General features: G+C 42.3%; 1 protein-coding gene across 3 annotated transcripts in view; it reads left to right on the top strand.

The window, feature by feature from the left end:
• The window catches only part of LOC115380699 (pleckstrin homology domain-containing family G member 3), a 36,192-nt gene that overhangs the window by 13,878 nt on the left and 3,618 nt on the right, over positions 1-18,696 (top strand). Inside the window, exons 3-17 of one of the 3 annotated variants that reach the window (XM_030081865.1) lie at positions 5,721-6,265; positions 9,076-9,176; positions 12,004-12,073; positions 12,171-12,217; positions 12,313-12,463; positions 13,098-13,229; positions 13,754-13,936; positions 14,134-14,226; positions 14,610-14,696; positions 14,791-14,824; positions 15,021-15,122; positions 15,245-15,277; positions 16,178-16,188; positions 16,600-16,890; positions 17,836-17,964. In XM_030081865.1, the coding sequence (XP_029937725.1) occupies positions 5,721-6,265; positions 9,076-9,176; positions 12,004-12,073; positions 12,171-12,217; positions 12,313-12,463; positions 13,098-13,229; positions 13,754-13,936; positions 14,134-14,226; positions 14,610-14,696; positions 14,791-14,824; positions 15,021-15,122; positions 15,245-15,277; positions 16,178-16,188; positions 16,600-16,890; positions 17,836-17,964 (2,009 nt within the window). Of the gene's footprint in view, positions 1-5,720; positions 6,266-9,075; positions 9,177-12,003; positions 12,074-12,170; positions 12,218-12,312; positions 12,464-13,097; positions 13,230-13,753; positions 13,937-14,133; positions 14,227-14,609; positions 14,697-14,790; positions 14,825-15,020; positions 15,123-15,244; positions 15,278-16,177; positions 16,189-16,599; positions 16,978-17,835; positions 17,965-18,696 lie in introns of all 3 variants that reach the window. The other 2 variants (XM_030081864.1, XM_030081866.1) reach the window with 2 other exon arrangements.

Here is an 18,696-nt window from a genome sequence, read left to right as displayed (position 1 = left end):
TGGGATTTGGACTCACACAGCTCTGGGATTTGAAACAAAGAGGGAGGAGAGGTCATGCTTGCAGCATTAACACACCTTTGTTGGCAAATGTTAACCTTGGCTTAACAGCCAGCAAAGTGGAATGCAAAGAATTGCAATGAGGGGTTGGGAGAGTATTTGTCTCGAATTCCAACCATTTTTCCTTAAGCAAAAACATTAATAATCTGTCCATAGACAAGCAGCTGATCTACAGTAATCCTGTGTGCATGTCCGGTACAGAATAAATGTAAACTAAAGTGAGCAGTTTTGCTGGTGGCCTTGCTGAGACAAGTGGACTTTGGGAACTCTGCTGTGAGTTATAGGGGCCAAGGTGATGTGTGAATTGTAGTCCAAATACTACACTGCCTCACCAGCCTTGACTTTGTTAATGGTTATGCCCATGAGTTAACAAGTGTATTGATGTTGCTGAAACAAACGACAGTTTGTGTTTAGTTGAAATAGTAAATTGTGTGAAACTATCGTGTGTGTGAATGAAATCCACATCTAAGCTAAAATTGATCTTTTAAGTAAGTTTGAACCATATACGTATAATGTTTCCACAGCCATGTATTCTGTACACTATCAATTAGCAACTCTACTGGCTGACTAGCTGTGAAGGAAGAGCTGGGATATAATCATACATAAATACAGATACACTTGCAAATGGCACAACCAAATGGTTATGCAAATTTGTGAACTATTAAGCAGCTTAGTCATCCTCACATGCAACATTTTGTAACCTGCTTCTGTCTGTCAACAAGACAGACATAATAAATAAATTCAAAAACATGGCCTTCTTCATATGCAAAAGGAACTTTTGCCTCCACTTGCCTACATGTCTATGTTGACCAAGAATTCCTTCCTCTCACATATATATCAGCTGTTGTCCTGCTGTCAGTGCTCAGCCGTCCTCCTGTGATGTATGTGCCATTTGTACATTTTTGTGGTCTCAACCATTAAAAGAACAGTTGTCACTTACAAGAACATCACTTTTTTCAACACAGAGAGATGAAATGGTGGGCTTTATCACTAAAACACGTTAGAATGTGTACACCTGTGAGCAAATGTTATGTTTGACACCCCTAGCTGATCATCAGCTGTGCAGAAAACAGATGGATAGGCTTGACTTAATGTGCACTACTTACGGCACTGGTAAGGCCCTGATGCAGTCCTGTGTTTATTGCCAATAATTCATTGGCAAGAACCAATTGGATTAGGCTGTAAATGAGGAATGCCAACATTCTTTCCACCAGTAAAACTAATGGGGACAAATTTGCCTGTAACACCATTATTTTAGTCAGAATGCTATGCTTAGAAACAAGTTAGACCAATTTCCATCATTGAAGGGACAATAGCTTGAATGTGCCATGTAGACATCAATTGGTATTGTTAATTAGTCACTATCAAGGTAATTTCCACTCTTCCTGGGGCCCAGAAGTGCCAACAACATTACACAGATTCAAACAACACTCAGACTCAAAAGGAGAACAAATTTGAGGAAAACATATACCAAATGAGACTGTCATCCACTAAAATCCTTTCATTTGTCTTTTCAAAGCTAAATTTGATGCCAGACACTTTGGAATAACCAATTTCTTGGGGCAGGGTGTCAGTGTAATGGGCAGGGCACTGCCAGTGTGGATACAGACGCCTCCGGGATCAGTGATAACTGTTTGCAGATGCTGAAGAGACTCAGTGGCACCGGGCAAGACCAGACACTCTGCTTTTAAGCCGTCTGTCTGATAAAGGTTTATGATTTAGTACTTTCAGGATTTCACATTGAGAGGAACTAAGAAACGACTGATGAAACAGTATGGCGCAGGCGCAGATTTGTCTCTGTAAATGTCATGAGGAAGAGGAGTCACAGAGGTTGAGGACTGCACTATGGATCACGAGGCTTGTCCAGAGGAAGGGGCTGAATAAAAACACTTGATCCTGTGTCACAAAGGACCGGCTAGCTATCGACTTATCTTAGACCTGTATGTTTACCAGGTCATTTGCATTCCTCTGCCTGGCTTCTTTCTACAAAGCCACTCAGTGTATCACCAGTGCTTCTCTGCTTTGAAACCTGTGGTGTGTAGATAACTCAATGTCAATGCCTATAGAGTTCATGTCTTTAGTGGGCAATCAGAGCAAGGATATAGGTGGAGCTGCTGGTGTACTCAGTTGTGTTCTCAAGACTAGATGAGATGAATAGCTGTCCTACATTATCATTGTCCACACTAGAGTGCAGGACTGTTTTGTGCTGCTCCTTCTCTTACTCAATACCAAAGGCAGGATATAGGCCAAGCATCTGAGCAATAAGATGTTCATTGGACCAGTGTGGAAACTGGATAAACATGGTATTGTTTTGGCTGCTGTTCCTCCCCCTCCCTTTGACTTGGCTTTGACTGTAGCAGCTTTAACTTCAGATACTCAATACCCAGAGTAAAGGCAGAAGCAGCAACAGGAAGTGGCAGCCTCACTCTAATTCGTAGTGGTGTAGTAAGTGTAGCATCTTACCACTACACTCCCCTTCACCATCAACCACATGACATATCATGGAGCTTGAAACCGCGTTATTCTCTAGTGGTCAAGCCCTGCTTGCCAGCTCATCCATTTCTCTCACTGAGGTTTAGCATGGGAACTGTGTTGTTTTGTCGAGGCTGCTTGGTGTGGATTGTGCGAGCAGGCAGTGCAGCATGACCTCAGCACTGACTCATGGAAAGTTTGAAGATGCCAGGAGGAAGTACGTGTGTATGTGTGTGTGTGTTTAAAAACTCACAAACAGAAAGGCTGTTTGATACACTATGCAAAAACCGACTGTTGCCATCATCCAGCTGCCAGTCACGCTCTCTTCTCTGTTTGTTTTTATTTCCTGAATCATTGACCATATGCACGGTCCATGGTCTCACGTGAAATACTTGGTGCTCTATCAACAATAATAATTTGAATTCCATGGAGAACAATGAAGTATTGTGTCTTCTCTATATTTTAAAGCCATTTTGGAGAGAAGATGAGTAACTTATTCTGCAGGTCACTATGCTTGTTACTAGTGGATCAGGTTTTCTGCAGCCTCTTCCAGTAAAGCTGACGGACCAGATTCCTTTTCACAGGTCTGTGTTATTGGCTGGGTGCTGCCTGCTAATGATGCACTAATAATGGACTTATTCAATGGGATTTGGTGATTTCGTTTATGCCGGTGCAGAAGAAAGGATCTCAGATTCATGACATAGGCTGTGTCTGTAAGCTATCAACACCATATTGCTCTCTCCATCCCCACTTGGCAATATATCTGACTTAATATGAGCCAAATGTTTTTTAGCTAATGATGATTTGTCCCTCAGAGAAACCTGTTTAATAGTCTGTAGTATTCCACGACAAGGCTCCTTTTCTTAAAGCTTTGCAAAATGGTTTTGACCCCTTTGCCTCTCAAATATTTAAGGAAATGGAGCTCTCTGCACAGTGGCCACTGAGTGCCCCAATCTCATACCAGTATGACTTCATATATTTAGGGAACGTTTGCAAGGAAAATTCCCCATCTGGCCAGGAAGGATGTGAAACTGAATATGGATTCCATTTCTCTTGATTTCAGACATAGCTCAATAAAAAGACATATAAACAAAGCTCCTGGTCCCCTTCCCCTCTTTTTCTCCCGAGCAGTTTTCCCTCTCTCTGTTTTTCCAGGATTTAGCCTTCAGCAGTCGGGAGAGCAAGAGGAAATGGCTGGGTTTTCCACAGAATATGCAGTGTTGTAATTAGGCCATGTCAGTAATGATTTGAGCAAGGCCCTTTACAGTAAACCACTCCTTAGTTTTAAGCTGGGAGCAGAAATATAGTACTCAGAGCTGTCACAGGTCGTCATTCTTTGATTTTAGGACAGTAGTCTGTGCAGAGTATCTGAAATGTAATTATATTTATCTAAAGTCATGTCGCATCTTAAGTCCTGACAATATCTTAATGCACCAGAGGCAGTCTTGATGCTATTGGTGCTTCTGCCAAGACAACCTTCAAGACAACTTAAAACTGCATCTGTATTGTAACTCATACTACCACATCATACCACATCAATCTGCTAAAAGCATGAGTTGGTGGGAGAGCTATCTTATATACTCAGAATATATACAGAATCCAAGTGTTGTAGTTGGAAAGTCCCATTGATGTTGTGGTCTCAAAATACACCATTTTTTATGCCTTTATGCCAGAACACTGACTTACTTTAAATTACTAATATGAGTGTAAGATTTTACTGTTATATTTTACTGCAAACATTATCAGAGCTCATATCAGCTGTTTAATTTCAGCTACACAGGTTAAATGGGCAACACACCTTGATTAGCAAACATATAGTCGAGTCTTGAGGCTAGTCTTGTGGACAGTTGCCATTACTAATACAAGGGCAGCAGTAGATTAGATCAAGGGTTTTTCCATCGCTTTCATGTTCCTGGCCTCCATGTTGACTTTCAGAGACTCTAATATGGTTTATATTTAATTGTTTAGACACTTCAGCAGACATGCCTGTCTGCTGTCCGATGAGGGGCTAAGGCTCGATACGTCACATTTGGTGGCAACAAATCCACTTTCGGAGCAGCAAACATGGTGTGCAGACTTTTTCCTCATCTCATGACTTTGCATTGCTGCTTCAGTCCTGCAGCTATGGTCAACATTATATGTGCGTGTTTTTCCTGCAAATATATGCCTAAACATTGATCAGTGGATTTAGAGTGATTAAAAGATCATGCTAATATAATCCCTTTAATGTTTGTTTGTTTTGTATTATAACAATTTCTTGTGACTAGAATTATAGTGAAATTAAACTCTTCCTAATTTTTCTCAGCTCCTCAAGGACAGCTGGGGGTCCCGGACCCCACTTCTAGTCCTGTGATTTTTTTTTTTTTTTTTTAATTACAGGACTAGAAGTTTAAGAGCTGCTCTTGTTGTAAAGTCACTGGTTTGAATCCCCTGGATAGGCTGGAAAAATGCTGCTGTAGTGGAGCTGCTCAGTTGCTGTCAGTAGTAGATTGCCCATCCTTTGGGCAGCTTCTGTTTTAAGGGTATGCAGCTGTGTGACTAAGAACCAGACTTTTTTGGATAAATTACTAAATTATTATTAGATTAAAATTAATTGGTAAAACAGAGGCTGTTAAACACAAAATAAAATAAAAAAATTTTTTGTGTTCTTTTTTTTGTTTTTGTTTTTGCTTTTTATTGCTGTTTGTTTGTTTTTATGGCCAGTTTGTACCCTGTTGTGTTGACTATGTATTGCCTGCACTGATTAGATGCCAATGTCTGTTGAACTCTGTCTTCATGTGCATTGAATTATATCAGCTTAGCTATACATATAACAATATATCACAATAGAAAAAGTCACAATATGCATCATGGAGCAAAAGTATGGATTGGGGTGTCTCTGATCTCTTATGGACATGATTACATTCAGAGTCCCAACTGAGTTCAAATTTACACACATCAGTGTCATAATTTCACGCCAGCAAGACATATACTCTATTGCTAGTGCTATACTCTATTGAGCACTATTGCTGATTCATTCTTCATTTGAAGAAAGAAACAAGTAGCTTGAATCAAACCATTATAGACCAGGTTTTTTCATAATTTCAAACACAGTGTTGTGTATGAAAGAAATTTGGGTTAAAGCACATCATTACAACACGAAAACTAGCAAATCACCTACCCTCTTTCTTCTTCTCTCCCTCCTGTTCCAGAATCTCCTCGGTTGTGCTCGCCCCTCTCTGCTAATGACCATGACCGGACAAGTGTTGACCTGGGCACAGACTGCTACAGCCGGCTGTGTGTGGAGCCACTGGACAGAGACGGTGAACGTCCAGTGAGCCTGGTGTCCACCCTGTCCTCTGGCTCGTCCCGTGACAGTCACAGCCTTTTCGGGAGCACCGCAGCCCTCCCCTCCTCTACCACCCCACCCATACCCAGCGAGGAGGATATAGACTTGGAACTGAGCCCAACAGAAGGTGCCGGAGAGCAGGCAGGGGAGCAGAGTCCCACCCTTGGTAGCTCTCGGGGCCAGTGGCAGGAGCAGCTGGAACCTTGTGGGGTCAGCTCCCAGCGGAACAACAACAACGCTACCGCCTCCAGCAGGAAGCCCAGTGTTGGAATATCTCATACCGCCACTTCGCCTGTTGCCATAGACGCCATGGCGCCCAACCCGAAGCTCACCTATGTGGACCGTGTCGTCATGGAGATAATTGAGACAGAGCGCACATACGTCAGGGACCTCCGCAGCATCGTGGAGGTGAGTGGATGTGGCAGCTCTGCTGAAACTTAAGTTTCCTTTTCACTGACTGCAATTGAGAGTTTTCACTTTGAGCCAAGTATTCACTGCAAGCCAACCATTTGTTACTATAGAGGGTAAATCATGAGTATCGTGTGCATTTCAAGTGTGTGTTTCTCTTGGATTAATCCATAGCTATGACATCATGTCTGCAACACACTTTTGAGGTGATTTACTGAGTTTGGCCTGCAAGGAAACGAAAAAGGAACAGTTCTTAATGGCTGTCAAGAGCAAATAGTCTACTGTATTCCATGCAGATGTTAGTAGCCACAAATGAGTGTGGTACTTGTAAATATCGTTTGGATTATTTTACCAGAATCCATTTTGATTTCCTCTTTTCCAAACAAACTGGCAAGACAAAAATGCATTTCTGACATCTGGGAATTGTGTGTGTTGTTTATAGCTTTCCAGCCCATTCAGATCAAGACTGTTGAAGAGTTTATAAGATCAGGCCATAGTGTTGTATATAAACCCTTCTGTATATTTACAGTATGGTGAAAGCTTACAGCTTGTTGCCTGGGATCTTGGACTTTACTCATGTCTGGAGTTCAAACATGAAGTTAGAATTGGGGCACAGAGCAGGTCTTTCATGACAGAAATCTTGCGCTCTGTGATCGTGATCAGAGATAGTGGAAAACTCTGCTCTTGTCTTGTCGTCATCTCAGAGCTGTAAGGCATGGAAAATGGGCCATGGATGATTCCACCACTCAACAGCTCACTGATCTCTTATCACATCTTCTACCTTTGTAGTCTGGATCCAACTTCCAGATGGATCAGCCTCTCTGTATTTCCCTTGGCTTGGCTGTTTATCTTCCCTGGTCTTTTTCTTTGCATAGAAACAGGAGCGCTCTGCTGTCAGTTGACTTCCAGTGTAGGTAATGTGTTTAACATGCGAGACATTTCTGAGACGGGTTGGCAGTAAACTAGCTAGCACCTTGTCTCTGCGACTGACTGCTCTGGCGTCAGGGAGTTGCTGTGGGAGGGAGAGCTGCCATCGTCACAGTTTGAGTAACGACTTGCTCCTGACAAACACTCCCAGGGCTTCCTCAAGACTTCTAACTATTTCAGTAACAGCAGCAGCAGCAGCCCTTCCTAGTCTGGCCCCACTCCTTTAGGCTCTCCACTGAGCCCCAACCTAGCCTAGGCCCTCAGGCCCACCCAGCCAACACAAACACCTCCATCTTTACACCAACTGGAGAAATAAGACAGATGAAAGGAGAGCAACTGGTTTTTCCATAGGCTACAGTGTGGGAACATAGTTTAGTCCACATTGCCCAAATATGTCTCAATCATGGCTGATTCAAATGCAGGAAGTTCCCACCAAGCATTGAAGCCAGCGGAGATGGAAACTGCACACTTGAGTTGGGTATTGTTCCTCAGCAAAACTGTATTCGCAGTCTTCCACTTGATATTGACTCTGAACTCATGAGCAGCTGTTAGTGTCCATCCTGCCTTTAGATCCGCTTTATCACTTGCTTTCAACTCTGTGTGTATCCATGAAATAATGCTGTGAGAGCAGCTGTGTGGCCCAGTTGGTCTCACACGTCTGCATCCACCTCAACACCTGGCCTGAACACACCCAGCATAATCACACTCTGCGTTTTTGGAACAAGAATGCAGTGGGTACTTCTTGGATCAAAAGATGAGCCATTTTAGCATACCACTCCCTTTTGAACTTATAGTTTTTGAGGTGGACATCTCTATTCTGTTTGCAAAGACTAAGGGTCTTGCTTTGTTTTAAAAGTATATCTTATTGCACTGTGTAGCACAACAGCATTGTATCTTTTCATGCTATGCTGACAGTCAGTCATGATAGCAACGAGTGTGTATGTGTGGTCAGCTGAGGCCCCAGTCCATGTGTGTATGGCGTTAACACCAGCGGGGAGTTTTGCTATAGGAGACTATGAGACGCCCTTTTGAATGCAAGTCAGCATTGCTCTCACTGCAGTGGAATGCTGCTGCTAGGAGCGCTTTAGTTCATTCTGTAGTGTGAAGTGATTACTCTACTTCAGGCCTCTGTGTGTGTGTGTGTGTGTGCGTGGGATGCTGGTGATGGGGAATGGGTGTGTTTACAAGTTGTTTACTTGTATACTCCTTATTTAGTCTCTGCTTGTGTGTGTGTGTGTGTGTGTTTGTCTCTTGTCACCATACTCCTCTGTGTATTCGGTTTGAGTTGTTTGTATGGCACATAAGTGTGTAATTGGCTGAGAGGGAGTGTCATCCAAATGCTGGCATGCTTGGCTACTGTGTCTCTTTAGTTATTCTTATCTGCTTCAGAATACCCCAGACGTCCAGGGGGAGTTGGGTCCTGGGAGGGGAACAGGCTGTGCTGACTTTAATGGTCTGGGTTTAGCAGAACCTCTGCCAGACAGTCCGACTGGCCTTTAGACGATGGAACAAATCCTTAAAAGGATCCTGTAAAGATCACATTGCTAATAGATGGATTAGTGAGTCTGCTTTTTTAACATAGAAATGTCCTGGTCCATAAAGCAAAGCATTGTTTTCCTGTGTGCATCAGATGATGTATCATAGGTTTCAGCCCCGACACTGTAGTAATCAGCTGTACAAACCAAATGTCATGTAAAGTGAAGAGATTCAAATACCCCATTATTGGCCAATAAGGGGGAGTATATTGGGTTTCTCTATACACATGCTCCCTCTACTGATAAGAATTTGTAATTGCATCTATGACACTAGACAATATGCATAGTTTTCTGTAAAATGCATTACCTTTATTTTGTCTGAATGATCCGATCATTATTTTTTTGCAGGACTATTTGGCACACATCATTGATATGGGCAGCCTTCCTATACGACCAGAGCAGGTCTGCGCCCTGTTTGGAAACATAGAGGACATCTATGAATTCAACAGGTACGACGCACCCACAAATATGCACACGCTGAAGTATGACATACTGCTGCTACACTAGATGATGATGATCATCATCGTCACTTCAAGTACAAGATAAATAAAAATAAGAGAAAATACAATGCCTTGAAGCTGTGTACAGAGGATACCTGACACATAATTAGAGGAAAAACGTTCCAGATTTTTGGAGTATGACAACAGAAAGCTGCTTCACCTTTTTTATGGTTCATTCAGAAGGTAAAAACAAAGACAATGTTCAAGGATCTCAGGTAGTAAATAGGAACATACAATGAGAGGCTATCAACAATGCATTGAGATGCCATATAATTAAGTGCTTATTAAGAGCTATACACCAGTAGTAAGATTTTATAATCAATCCTAAAAGAAACAAGTAATCAACTGCACCATTTGAATTTTCCTTAGAGTGATGTTTGCAAGTCCAGTACCATATGAATTAACTACTGCTACTGTCAATCCAGTGTTGTTATTTTTTTTATTATTATTATTATTTTATTTTATTTTTTTTTTAAAGATGAAGCACATGTTTTTGTAAACATACCATGGCCACAAATGTCAAATCTCTGGATGGCTATTGAAGTGACACTGTGATGTTTGGTGATGAATTCCACTGCAGCCTGGCTGCTGTCCTGACTTGCTGTAAAAAGAGACTTCAAAATATGTTTGGACAGAGGATGAAGCTTGGAGACAAAAAACAAACAAACAAACCTGTGAAGTCGTGAATCAAAACCCACTTCAGTTTGTCCACTCTTTTTAACATCATTAACTACTTAAGCACTTCCTCTACCTCATTCATGTGTGTGTAGTGTACTATATTTAGATAACATAGTAGATGTATGTGGAATGTGAAGGATGTATGGGGCCCCATGCTGATTCATTACTTTGATTTCACTACCCGGTGTCATATCACTTAAGGCATCAAATGGGTGAAGTGAAGGCCTGGAACAGTGGAGGCTGGGAAATATATACACTGCTGCAAATACGCAAAACCCCGACAAATCCATTTAGTCATCCTATGTCATGTCAGCGAGTGCTCACTGCTGACAGCGTTGCTTGCCAAAGCACACATTAACATTCCTCTCTCCTCTCACAGCAAGGAGCCTCCCTCATAGTTGTAATGACACTGTACAACCCTAAAGAAACTGTGATTCTTGTTGCTTTCAAATGAGATTCTCACCATCTGTACTGGCTGAATAGAGAGATTTTGACACAGATTTTGAAGAAGCCGTGTAAAGTCTTTTTCAGAGAGAATGTTTTTCCTCTTGTCAATCCAGCGGCAACCCACCACCATCACTTCAGCGGTGACAATTGTGATTTGAATGTATGTATGCTTTACAGGGTCATGTAGATGGAGACATTGTTGTAGCTGCTTGGGAATTTGTGCCAGCATTGTAAAGTCTACTTAACATTGCAGTAGCATTGCGCTAATTTGCAGGAAGATGCCCAGAGGAAACTGGATTATTGATGTGCAAGAGATGAGAGTTCCTCTGTGGTGCTCTGTTGAGGGCAGAAGAAAATGCACAGCACTGATTTGCTCTCTGTAGGTGATCAGGGAGAGGTTCAGTCAAGCAGAACCAGAACAAACCTCTCAGGCAGCATGAAATTCACCATTACCGAGTGTAATGGTAACAAAAGTCTCACAGGACCAACTCTATACAGTGCTTAGCTAAATTTACACGTGTCCATTGATCCACGGAGTTTACATGACTTGCTAACAGCATGTCACTTTGCTGTCATTCAAAGCTCTGACTGACTTTGCTGTCTCAGGACTTCTCTTTCCATTATTAAGCTGATATTTTACACTTAGATTATTTGATCAGTGTTGTGCTTTCTTCCTCTTAACTCTAACACCTTTTTATTTTCTTAAAGGCTGAAAGCTTTTACTAAGTTTGCCAGAAATATTTGTTTTTGTTTTCTTTTGTTTTGCATGCATGCCTTGCCCAACCTTAAATATTATTGACAAAGCATTAAGAACAAATATTGGCACTAAACCGAGTACAAATCTCAACTCCAAGACATTTTCCATGCCCCATGAATGTTGTTACATTGACTGTGTTTGCTCAGCCAAGTCACATAGATGGAGAGTCTTTGATCTAAGTTATGGAATGTGATGTGACAGGTTGTGTTTGATTGTGATATTTTGATCCGTAATTGGGTAACTAAGGTAAACAGCTTACATGCGCAGTATGTGTGATGTTGGTTGATGTGTGGGGTTTTGATCATCCATGTAGTGAAACTCACTCAGGTCCTAAGGCTCCAGAAGGTCTGCCCTGAGCAAACCAAATCGGTTACTCAGTCATGCGTACTTCTCTGAGCTGAAGATCATACTGTGCAAAGCATAAATATGATATTATAATACCTGACAACTGTACCCAGCAGGTTTCCTCAGCACAGGAAAAGGCTTTGATGAGATTGTGTGTGCGTGTAGTGTGTTTGATTTCCAGCCAAATGCATGTTGATCCACTTTCCCTTGCTTTAGTGTCTAAAAACACACCAGAATGTCCATGTTTAATTGTGTATGTCACCCTCTAGTGGCGCTATTTTGTAGCAAAGGCGCAAATCTGGCAACATCCAATAGAGATTACTGCCAGAGTATTGTTTCTTGATGTTTACTTTGATTGCTGGATCTCCACTGACCTTCATATTTTAGTTGGAAAGTTACAGGCTTAATCCATTGTCTTTCTCTATTCCTTTCTCTCTTTCTGCCTTCTCTCTTTCCTTCACTTCTGTTGTTGTGTGTTCCCACACATAGTATCTGCGTATTCACTCTGTTAACATTTTACTTCCTGTGTTGTCCTCTTGTGTGTTTCAGTGAGCTGCTGCAGTCTTTAGACATGTGCGAGAATGACCCTGTGGCTGTTGCCAGATGCTTTGTAGACAAGGTGAGCGGAGCTGTCTCGCTCACACTGATTTACTACACTATCAGGTCCTCGAGGAAATGACCACTATTGATCTGTTTGTCTGTCTTGTGTTTCCCAGAGTGAATACTTTGAGATCTACACACAGTATTGCACCAACTACCCCAAGTAAGTAGCAAGACAAAATGCTCATTCTGTATACTTTTTAAATAGTCGTCAGCCAAGTAACATTATAATTCATGTTATTCACTCTTGTCTCTCAGCTCAGTGGCAGCGCTGACTGACTGCATGAGGAGTAAAACCCTGGCCAAGTTCTTCAGGGAGCGGCAGGCCTCTCTGAAGCGCTCCCTTCCTCTGGGCTCCTACCTCCTCAAGCCAGTCCAGAGGATCCTGAAGTATCACCTACTGCTTCAGGTAAACATGTCCTCAGTGGTCATTCTCCCTACTTCTTGACTTGGAAATGCAGCCGTAAGAGCGTATTAGACTTTTGTTTTTATATGTCGGTATACTATTACTGGTTTCCCCAGTTAGATTTCTGCTTCCTCCACAACAGTGCTGCTATTAGCTGATCTATGGTGACAGGTGATGTCTTCTACAGAGGAGAGCAGGTAGTGACATCACCTGGCACCTGGCACCCTAGCCCACTTTTCACCATTAAATGTCATGCTTTAGTCAGATGTCCATTTGGGTTTTGGTTACTCTTTAAGCCCTCATCACTGTTTTAGAGATGAGAGAGAGCACCATGGGTAACATGCTAATTACACCATATTCAAATGCTCAGACTTTGGGTTTGTTATAAATAGATAAATATAGTGCATGTGGTGTTCGTATAATGTATTACTTACCAAGCCTGTGTCAAAACTTTGCAGTTTTGTTAGCTAAGGTCATGTTTGGTTGCACTCATATTTTATGGCTTTTCGGGGAGGCATTAGCAAGTTATCCATGCAGTCACCGCTTGTCTTTATGACAGTGTTAAGGGCATGAACACCCTCTCAGCCATAGTTGCTGCTTGATCCCACAAGCTCTTACTCCCTGATCCATTCAACAGGAAATCGCGAAGCACTTTGACCAAGAGGAGGAGGGTTATGAGGTGGTTCAGGAGGCCATAGACACCATGACAGGAGTGGCCTGGTACATCAATGATATGAAGAGGAAACATGAGCATGCTGTCAGAGTGCAGGTAAGAACCCCCCTTTTTCTTTTTCGGTCAAACTTAGTGGTTCTCTAGTGTTTCAGCTGACCTTATTTTACTTTATGTCTGCTCTCCACTCAGACCCCCACAGTGCTACTGTACCTCTTGGTGCTTCTACAGGGGTCTGGAAGGCCCAAAGGCATTTCCAGTGATTTATTACCACATATCTGCTTTTCTCAATGAGGCAACCCTCCAACTTCCATCTCTTGTGTTAAAATGTATTTTAAAGCCCCAAATCTTCAAGAAGAAATTGTCCAAGGCAAATCCATAACCCTTCACAATTCACAGTTTGTTATTGACCTGTAAGGATTCTCTAAGGTGTGAGAGGGCCTTGTGGTTGTAGATATTTGAATGATTTCCTCGCAGATTGAGACCACCTACCTTGTTTTCTTTGTTGGTGTATTTTATAAGGCTCAGAAACAACATCCAATACAGGCCTTTATTTTCTTTCATGCTGAAGGAACACCGCTGACAGCATGTGTGCGGGTGTGTGCTTTCATGTGCATCTGCAGGAAATACAGTCTCTTCTGATCAACTGGAAGGGTCCTGACCTGACCACGTATGGCGAGCTGGTGCTGGAGGGCACCTTTCATGTCCAGCGGGCCAAGAACACCCGCACACTCTTCCTCTTTGACAAGGTGCTCCTCATTACCAAGAAAAGAGGGGAACACTACGTCTACAAGACCCATATCTCGGTATGGTTTTTGATGTTTTTTCATTAATCAGTGGTTTAATTGGAAAAAATTGAGGTGAGGAAAACTTTGATGTCAGATAAGACAGCGAGATTAAATGAGATTGTTATTATAAAGACATCACTTGTCACATAACAAAAGTTGGCAAAACTGAGTTGAAGTGGGTTCACCCTACATCACTACACTGATTGTGATTGCAGTGCTCCACCCTAATGCTACTTGACAGTGCTAAGGACCCCCTGCTCTTCAGCGTCATCCACTTCAAGCATCCCAAGCAACCCCATACAGTGCAGGTAAATGTTAACTGTGACTTGTCTAACACTGCAGCACAGTTACACAAGACATAATACTCAATTTCAATGGACTGTTCAAAAATGTCACCAAAGCTTTGAGCTGGTGTGAATAGAGGTGCATCTTGATTTCATTGCATTTTGACAAGCTTAATGTAATGTTTGACTTATATATACAGTATATATTGATATTATTTACTTTTTTTTCAAGAAGTCTTTTTCTGTGTGAACCAAGCAGCAGGACACACCCAAACACACTTTCCCAGACACTCGAAAGCCGCTGGTTTACACTGTAATAGGACCATTTTCTGTATGCATGCCTCAAGATGGCATGGCTTTATTAATGCAAGTGACTTTTTCTAAATGACAAGTGCTTGTTGTTGCAGGCCAAGTCGGTGGAGGAGAAGCGCCTCTGGGCTCATAACATTAAGAGGCTTATTCTTGAGAACCACCATACCATCGTCCCACAGAAGGTAAACAACACTGTCCTTCTTACAGATGTTCTACGTCATTAGGTATTCAAAGAACAACCCTGTAATAAACCTGCATCTGTGTTTTTCTTTTAAGGCAAAAGAAGCCATGCTGGAAATGGATTCCATCTGTGAGTGTTCCAAATCGATAGAGTAACTTTCAGTGTACAAGGACCAATTTAACTGTTGCCACAGCATCAAAACATGCTGCTGTCAAAGAGAGAGTTTACCAGGAATATGTAACCCTTGTAACCCATCTAGTATCTGGGGAAAATTGTTTCCATAATTGCTGTTCTGAGTGATGTGACGTGTCCTCTCGTTGCCTAGATCCCGGGAAGTACCGCTACAGTCCCGAGAGGCCTAAGAAAGCAGAGTCCTGCCAAGCTGAGGACTTCCCTCTTGGACGCCGACATGGACGCAGAAGATCAGGTGAAAGACCTGACGCTACTCATCCCATCCCACAGAAATGCACAGAAGTTATATTCATAAAGTGCTTTTGGTGATGATGCCATTTGTGACCCATTCTGTTCTGTTGTTTTTTACACCTTCAGAGCCTGCAAAGCAGATCATGAGGAGCACAAAAGGTTGGTATATTGTGCTGTTGTTCATATATATATATATATATATGTGTGTGTGTGTGTGTGTGTGTGTGTGTGTGTGTGTGTGTGTGTGTGTGTGTGTATTTGTTTGTTTTTGTTTTTGTTTTTGTTTAACCATGACTCACTAAGGGTCATTTAATGGCTACTGTCCAGTGACCCAGGAGCCTCACAACCCTTATATAGGCTATATAGCGTCCCAGGAAAAAGAGCTTTCCACATCTCCAATGCACTTAAGCTTTGTTCTCCCTTAAAGACACCTGGAAAACAGATCAAAAGAAACGCTCACACACTCTGCTGGCCTCACCCATAATGAATTTAATTATATGCCACACTGGTGGAAGGCTTTGTCATACACAAGCTCTTTTCAATAGTAAAATTCATCCTTGCCTTCAGATCTTCGCTTCTCTCTGCTCTCATCTATTCTAATTGTCCATTATGAAAGAGAAATCCTCAGTATTCTTTTCCCCAGCTCCTCTTTGCTCCCAGTGCAGATCAATTTTCAAACCAGAGTAATGAAGATGCAGTTTTCATGTCATCCTCTCCATCTTCCTGAGTGATGAGGTTATCATGTCCTGGCTAATTGCATCATGGGCAGTTTGAGCCTCTAAGAGGAAGATGTTTACATTTCTATTTTATTTATCTCATCAAAGCCTCTCTCCTACCTGGCCAAAAGCAACAACTGCCACAATGATTATTGCTTATGGAAAAAGAGAGATTTATACCGAACATGGTTGTAGATGAGGTGTATTATATTCATATTGTGTTATCATACTCACAGCATTTCACTTGTGTGGGTTTTTGTTTTTGTTTTCAGTGTTTCAGTAAGTGTTACTGACATTCTCTTTTATTTATCTCCCTTCTTATTTATTCTTGCTCTTCGTGCAGCTGTTTTAAAGGTAAGTGTCTAAAATCCAAAAGAAGTCCATGCATTTATTTGTTTTTACCCCATTTAGGTTGCTTATTCCATTGTAGCAAAGCATCAATTCATTTAGTGTGTTGTGGTGAGATATGGTTTACCCAGTTGGTTTGACTCAGCAACTTAAACTTTCCGTTTCCATTGCAAGAGACTCAAAAGTGAGAAAAAGTTGACCTAAGCATTTCAAAACTGAACTTTTCCAAGAAAGAGTTTTATGCTTTACATTGACCTGAGACCACAGATTCACTTTCTTTGATTTGATAGTGATTGAAAGATCATATCTCACCCGATGCTAAAGCAGCCTGTTCACAGCCTTGCAGTTGCAATCAAAGCACAGCTCTAGCACCGGCCTTGCAATAACAAACCACATGTCTATGACTTCACGCTACAGCATGCAGACAGTGAGGGTGCACTGCTGGGGGACATGTGCTCCCTTCACTCAGCCGCTAGTGTCAGTACGCTGGCCTCCAGTGTAGGCGAGCCCCAGGCTGAGAGGCCTTGCATGGAGGAGGATGTGAGCCCCAGAAGGGACTCTCTGGAGCAGCCAAGTCCTACTGGCAGTGACCCTGCACTGGGTTCTTCACCCAGCGAGGGTGGGCTGGAGCTGGAGAAAGCAGAGAAGGCAAAGGAGGAAGAGGAAGGGGAGAGTTACAAGGAGGATATACTGATGGGAGACGACCAGGTAGCCGACTTTGCCAGCTCCATGCTGGCAGCCATCTCCTGCTGGCACTATAGGGCCAGGGCTTTGCTTTCTACTCACTTCACAACGGTGAGGCTTTCTGCCACCTACGGGTTTCCCATTTCATAGGTTCCTCCATTCAGCTGGTGTACCAGTACTTTCTTGCAGTCTTTCTCCCTCTCTCTTCCCCAGCCTCCATCTCTCATTCTTCTTCCCCAGCCTCCATATCTCACTTTCACTAATCAAAATTAACTAACACCTGCCACTGTTAGCTGTGCAACATTGGATGACTCAGTTCAAACTCTCTGTACGCATTGCATGGACTCAAGCTCTCCCAGAATGTTAACAGTCAATACTCTTGAATGTAGAGGTGAAACTCAAGTCTTCACTCAAGATGCATGCAGATTGTATATGTCTAATTCTAATATCTGGTGTGTTTCATGATGATGATTTCATGGATATAATTGATCCTGAATATTATGTGCTAATAAAAATTAAAATACTGTTGAAACAATGCCTGCATTTGCATTAGAACCACTGGCTTAATGTGCCCTGATGAATGGTGTTTGACTTCAAAGGTTAATGTGCCTATCTAATTAAATGATCACTGTTGGAGCCAGAGCTTTGCCCTTTGATAATCATATTTTCCAATTGTATTTCCCTCCTGAATTTTCATAACTGGAAAGACTTTGTTAAGGCTGTTATAATAGCAACATTGTGAATATGAATGAATTCATGTCACTTCAGTAGAAAGACTCTCATTATAGTTGTCTTACAGGATTTTTCAAAGGTGATCGTAGAACACACACACACGTCCATGAAACGTCTGCCCAGTGTTACATGATATCCACTTATCTTTCTGCCTCATGCTGCCCCACAGTTGGCTGCCAGAAGAGGTATTTAGAATAATTTCTACTCTCTCTTTCATGTTATGGCTTGTTCTTTCAGGATGAACAGGACAGAAACGGTGATGGCAATGCTGCTGAACAACAAACCATACTGAGTGAGGAGGTAGAAACTTTCAGCCAGGTGGAGGAACCCAGTGAGGTGCCTGCAGAAGAGGCCCTCGCCACCCAGGTACTTACTGACGTAACCATACAATGTTTGTACACACATTACCAGGCCATGATGACACGTGTCTGTGAAACTGCATGTGACATGTATAATTAACTGTGTCAAAGCATGGCCATCCGCCCACATGCCCTTGGGGCTGTACAGTTTGTTGTCCAGGCTAATTACCATGCGTAGCATACATTGAACGGCACTTGTTCATTGTTTGCTGTTGATCTCATCTCTCTGTGAATGTAGGCAAGCTAATAGGACTCTTATGATAAAGATTTTTAAGGGACTTTGCTACCCAGTAGGTGACCTTGACCATGAGCCCAACATTTTGTATCAAAGAATCCTTGAGGCTGTGTTGGTGCTTGGAGTATATTTTTAGGTCTTGAAATTAAATTGTCCACCTCACATACAAACACTCACAAACACACACACACACACACACACTGCTGCCCTGTGGTCAGAACTCTCATTTAGATAGGCGGTATTTGATTTTGGGGACAGGCGCCGTTCTAACCTGATTCACCTGGTTACTGAGTGAAACAGCTTCCACATCATAGCAAAGTATGACAGGCTGCTCTCCCTTCGCTTATCTCCTTCTCACAGGTCAAAACTGCACTCCTTTGCCAATACAATCACTCCACCACAGCAGACAACACCTGGATATAAAATTAGATTAACGGCAGGCCAGGGTGATATAAACCCAATCAGTACTGTTAAAACCACAGAAATTGCTGCATTCACCGCTTA

The sequence above is a fragment of the Myripristis murdjan genome, chromosome 22 (assembly GCF_902150065.1).
Source record: "Myripristis murdjan chromosome 22, fMyrMur1.1, whole genome shotgun sequence".
NCBI lineage: Eukaryota > Metazoa > Chordata > Actinopteri > Holocentriformes > Holocentridae > Myripristis > Myripristis murdjan.
The sequence above is the reverse complement of the archived record's forward strand: the minus strand, read 5'-3'. Positions and strand labels throughout refer to the sequence as shown.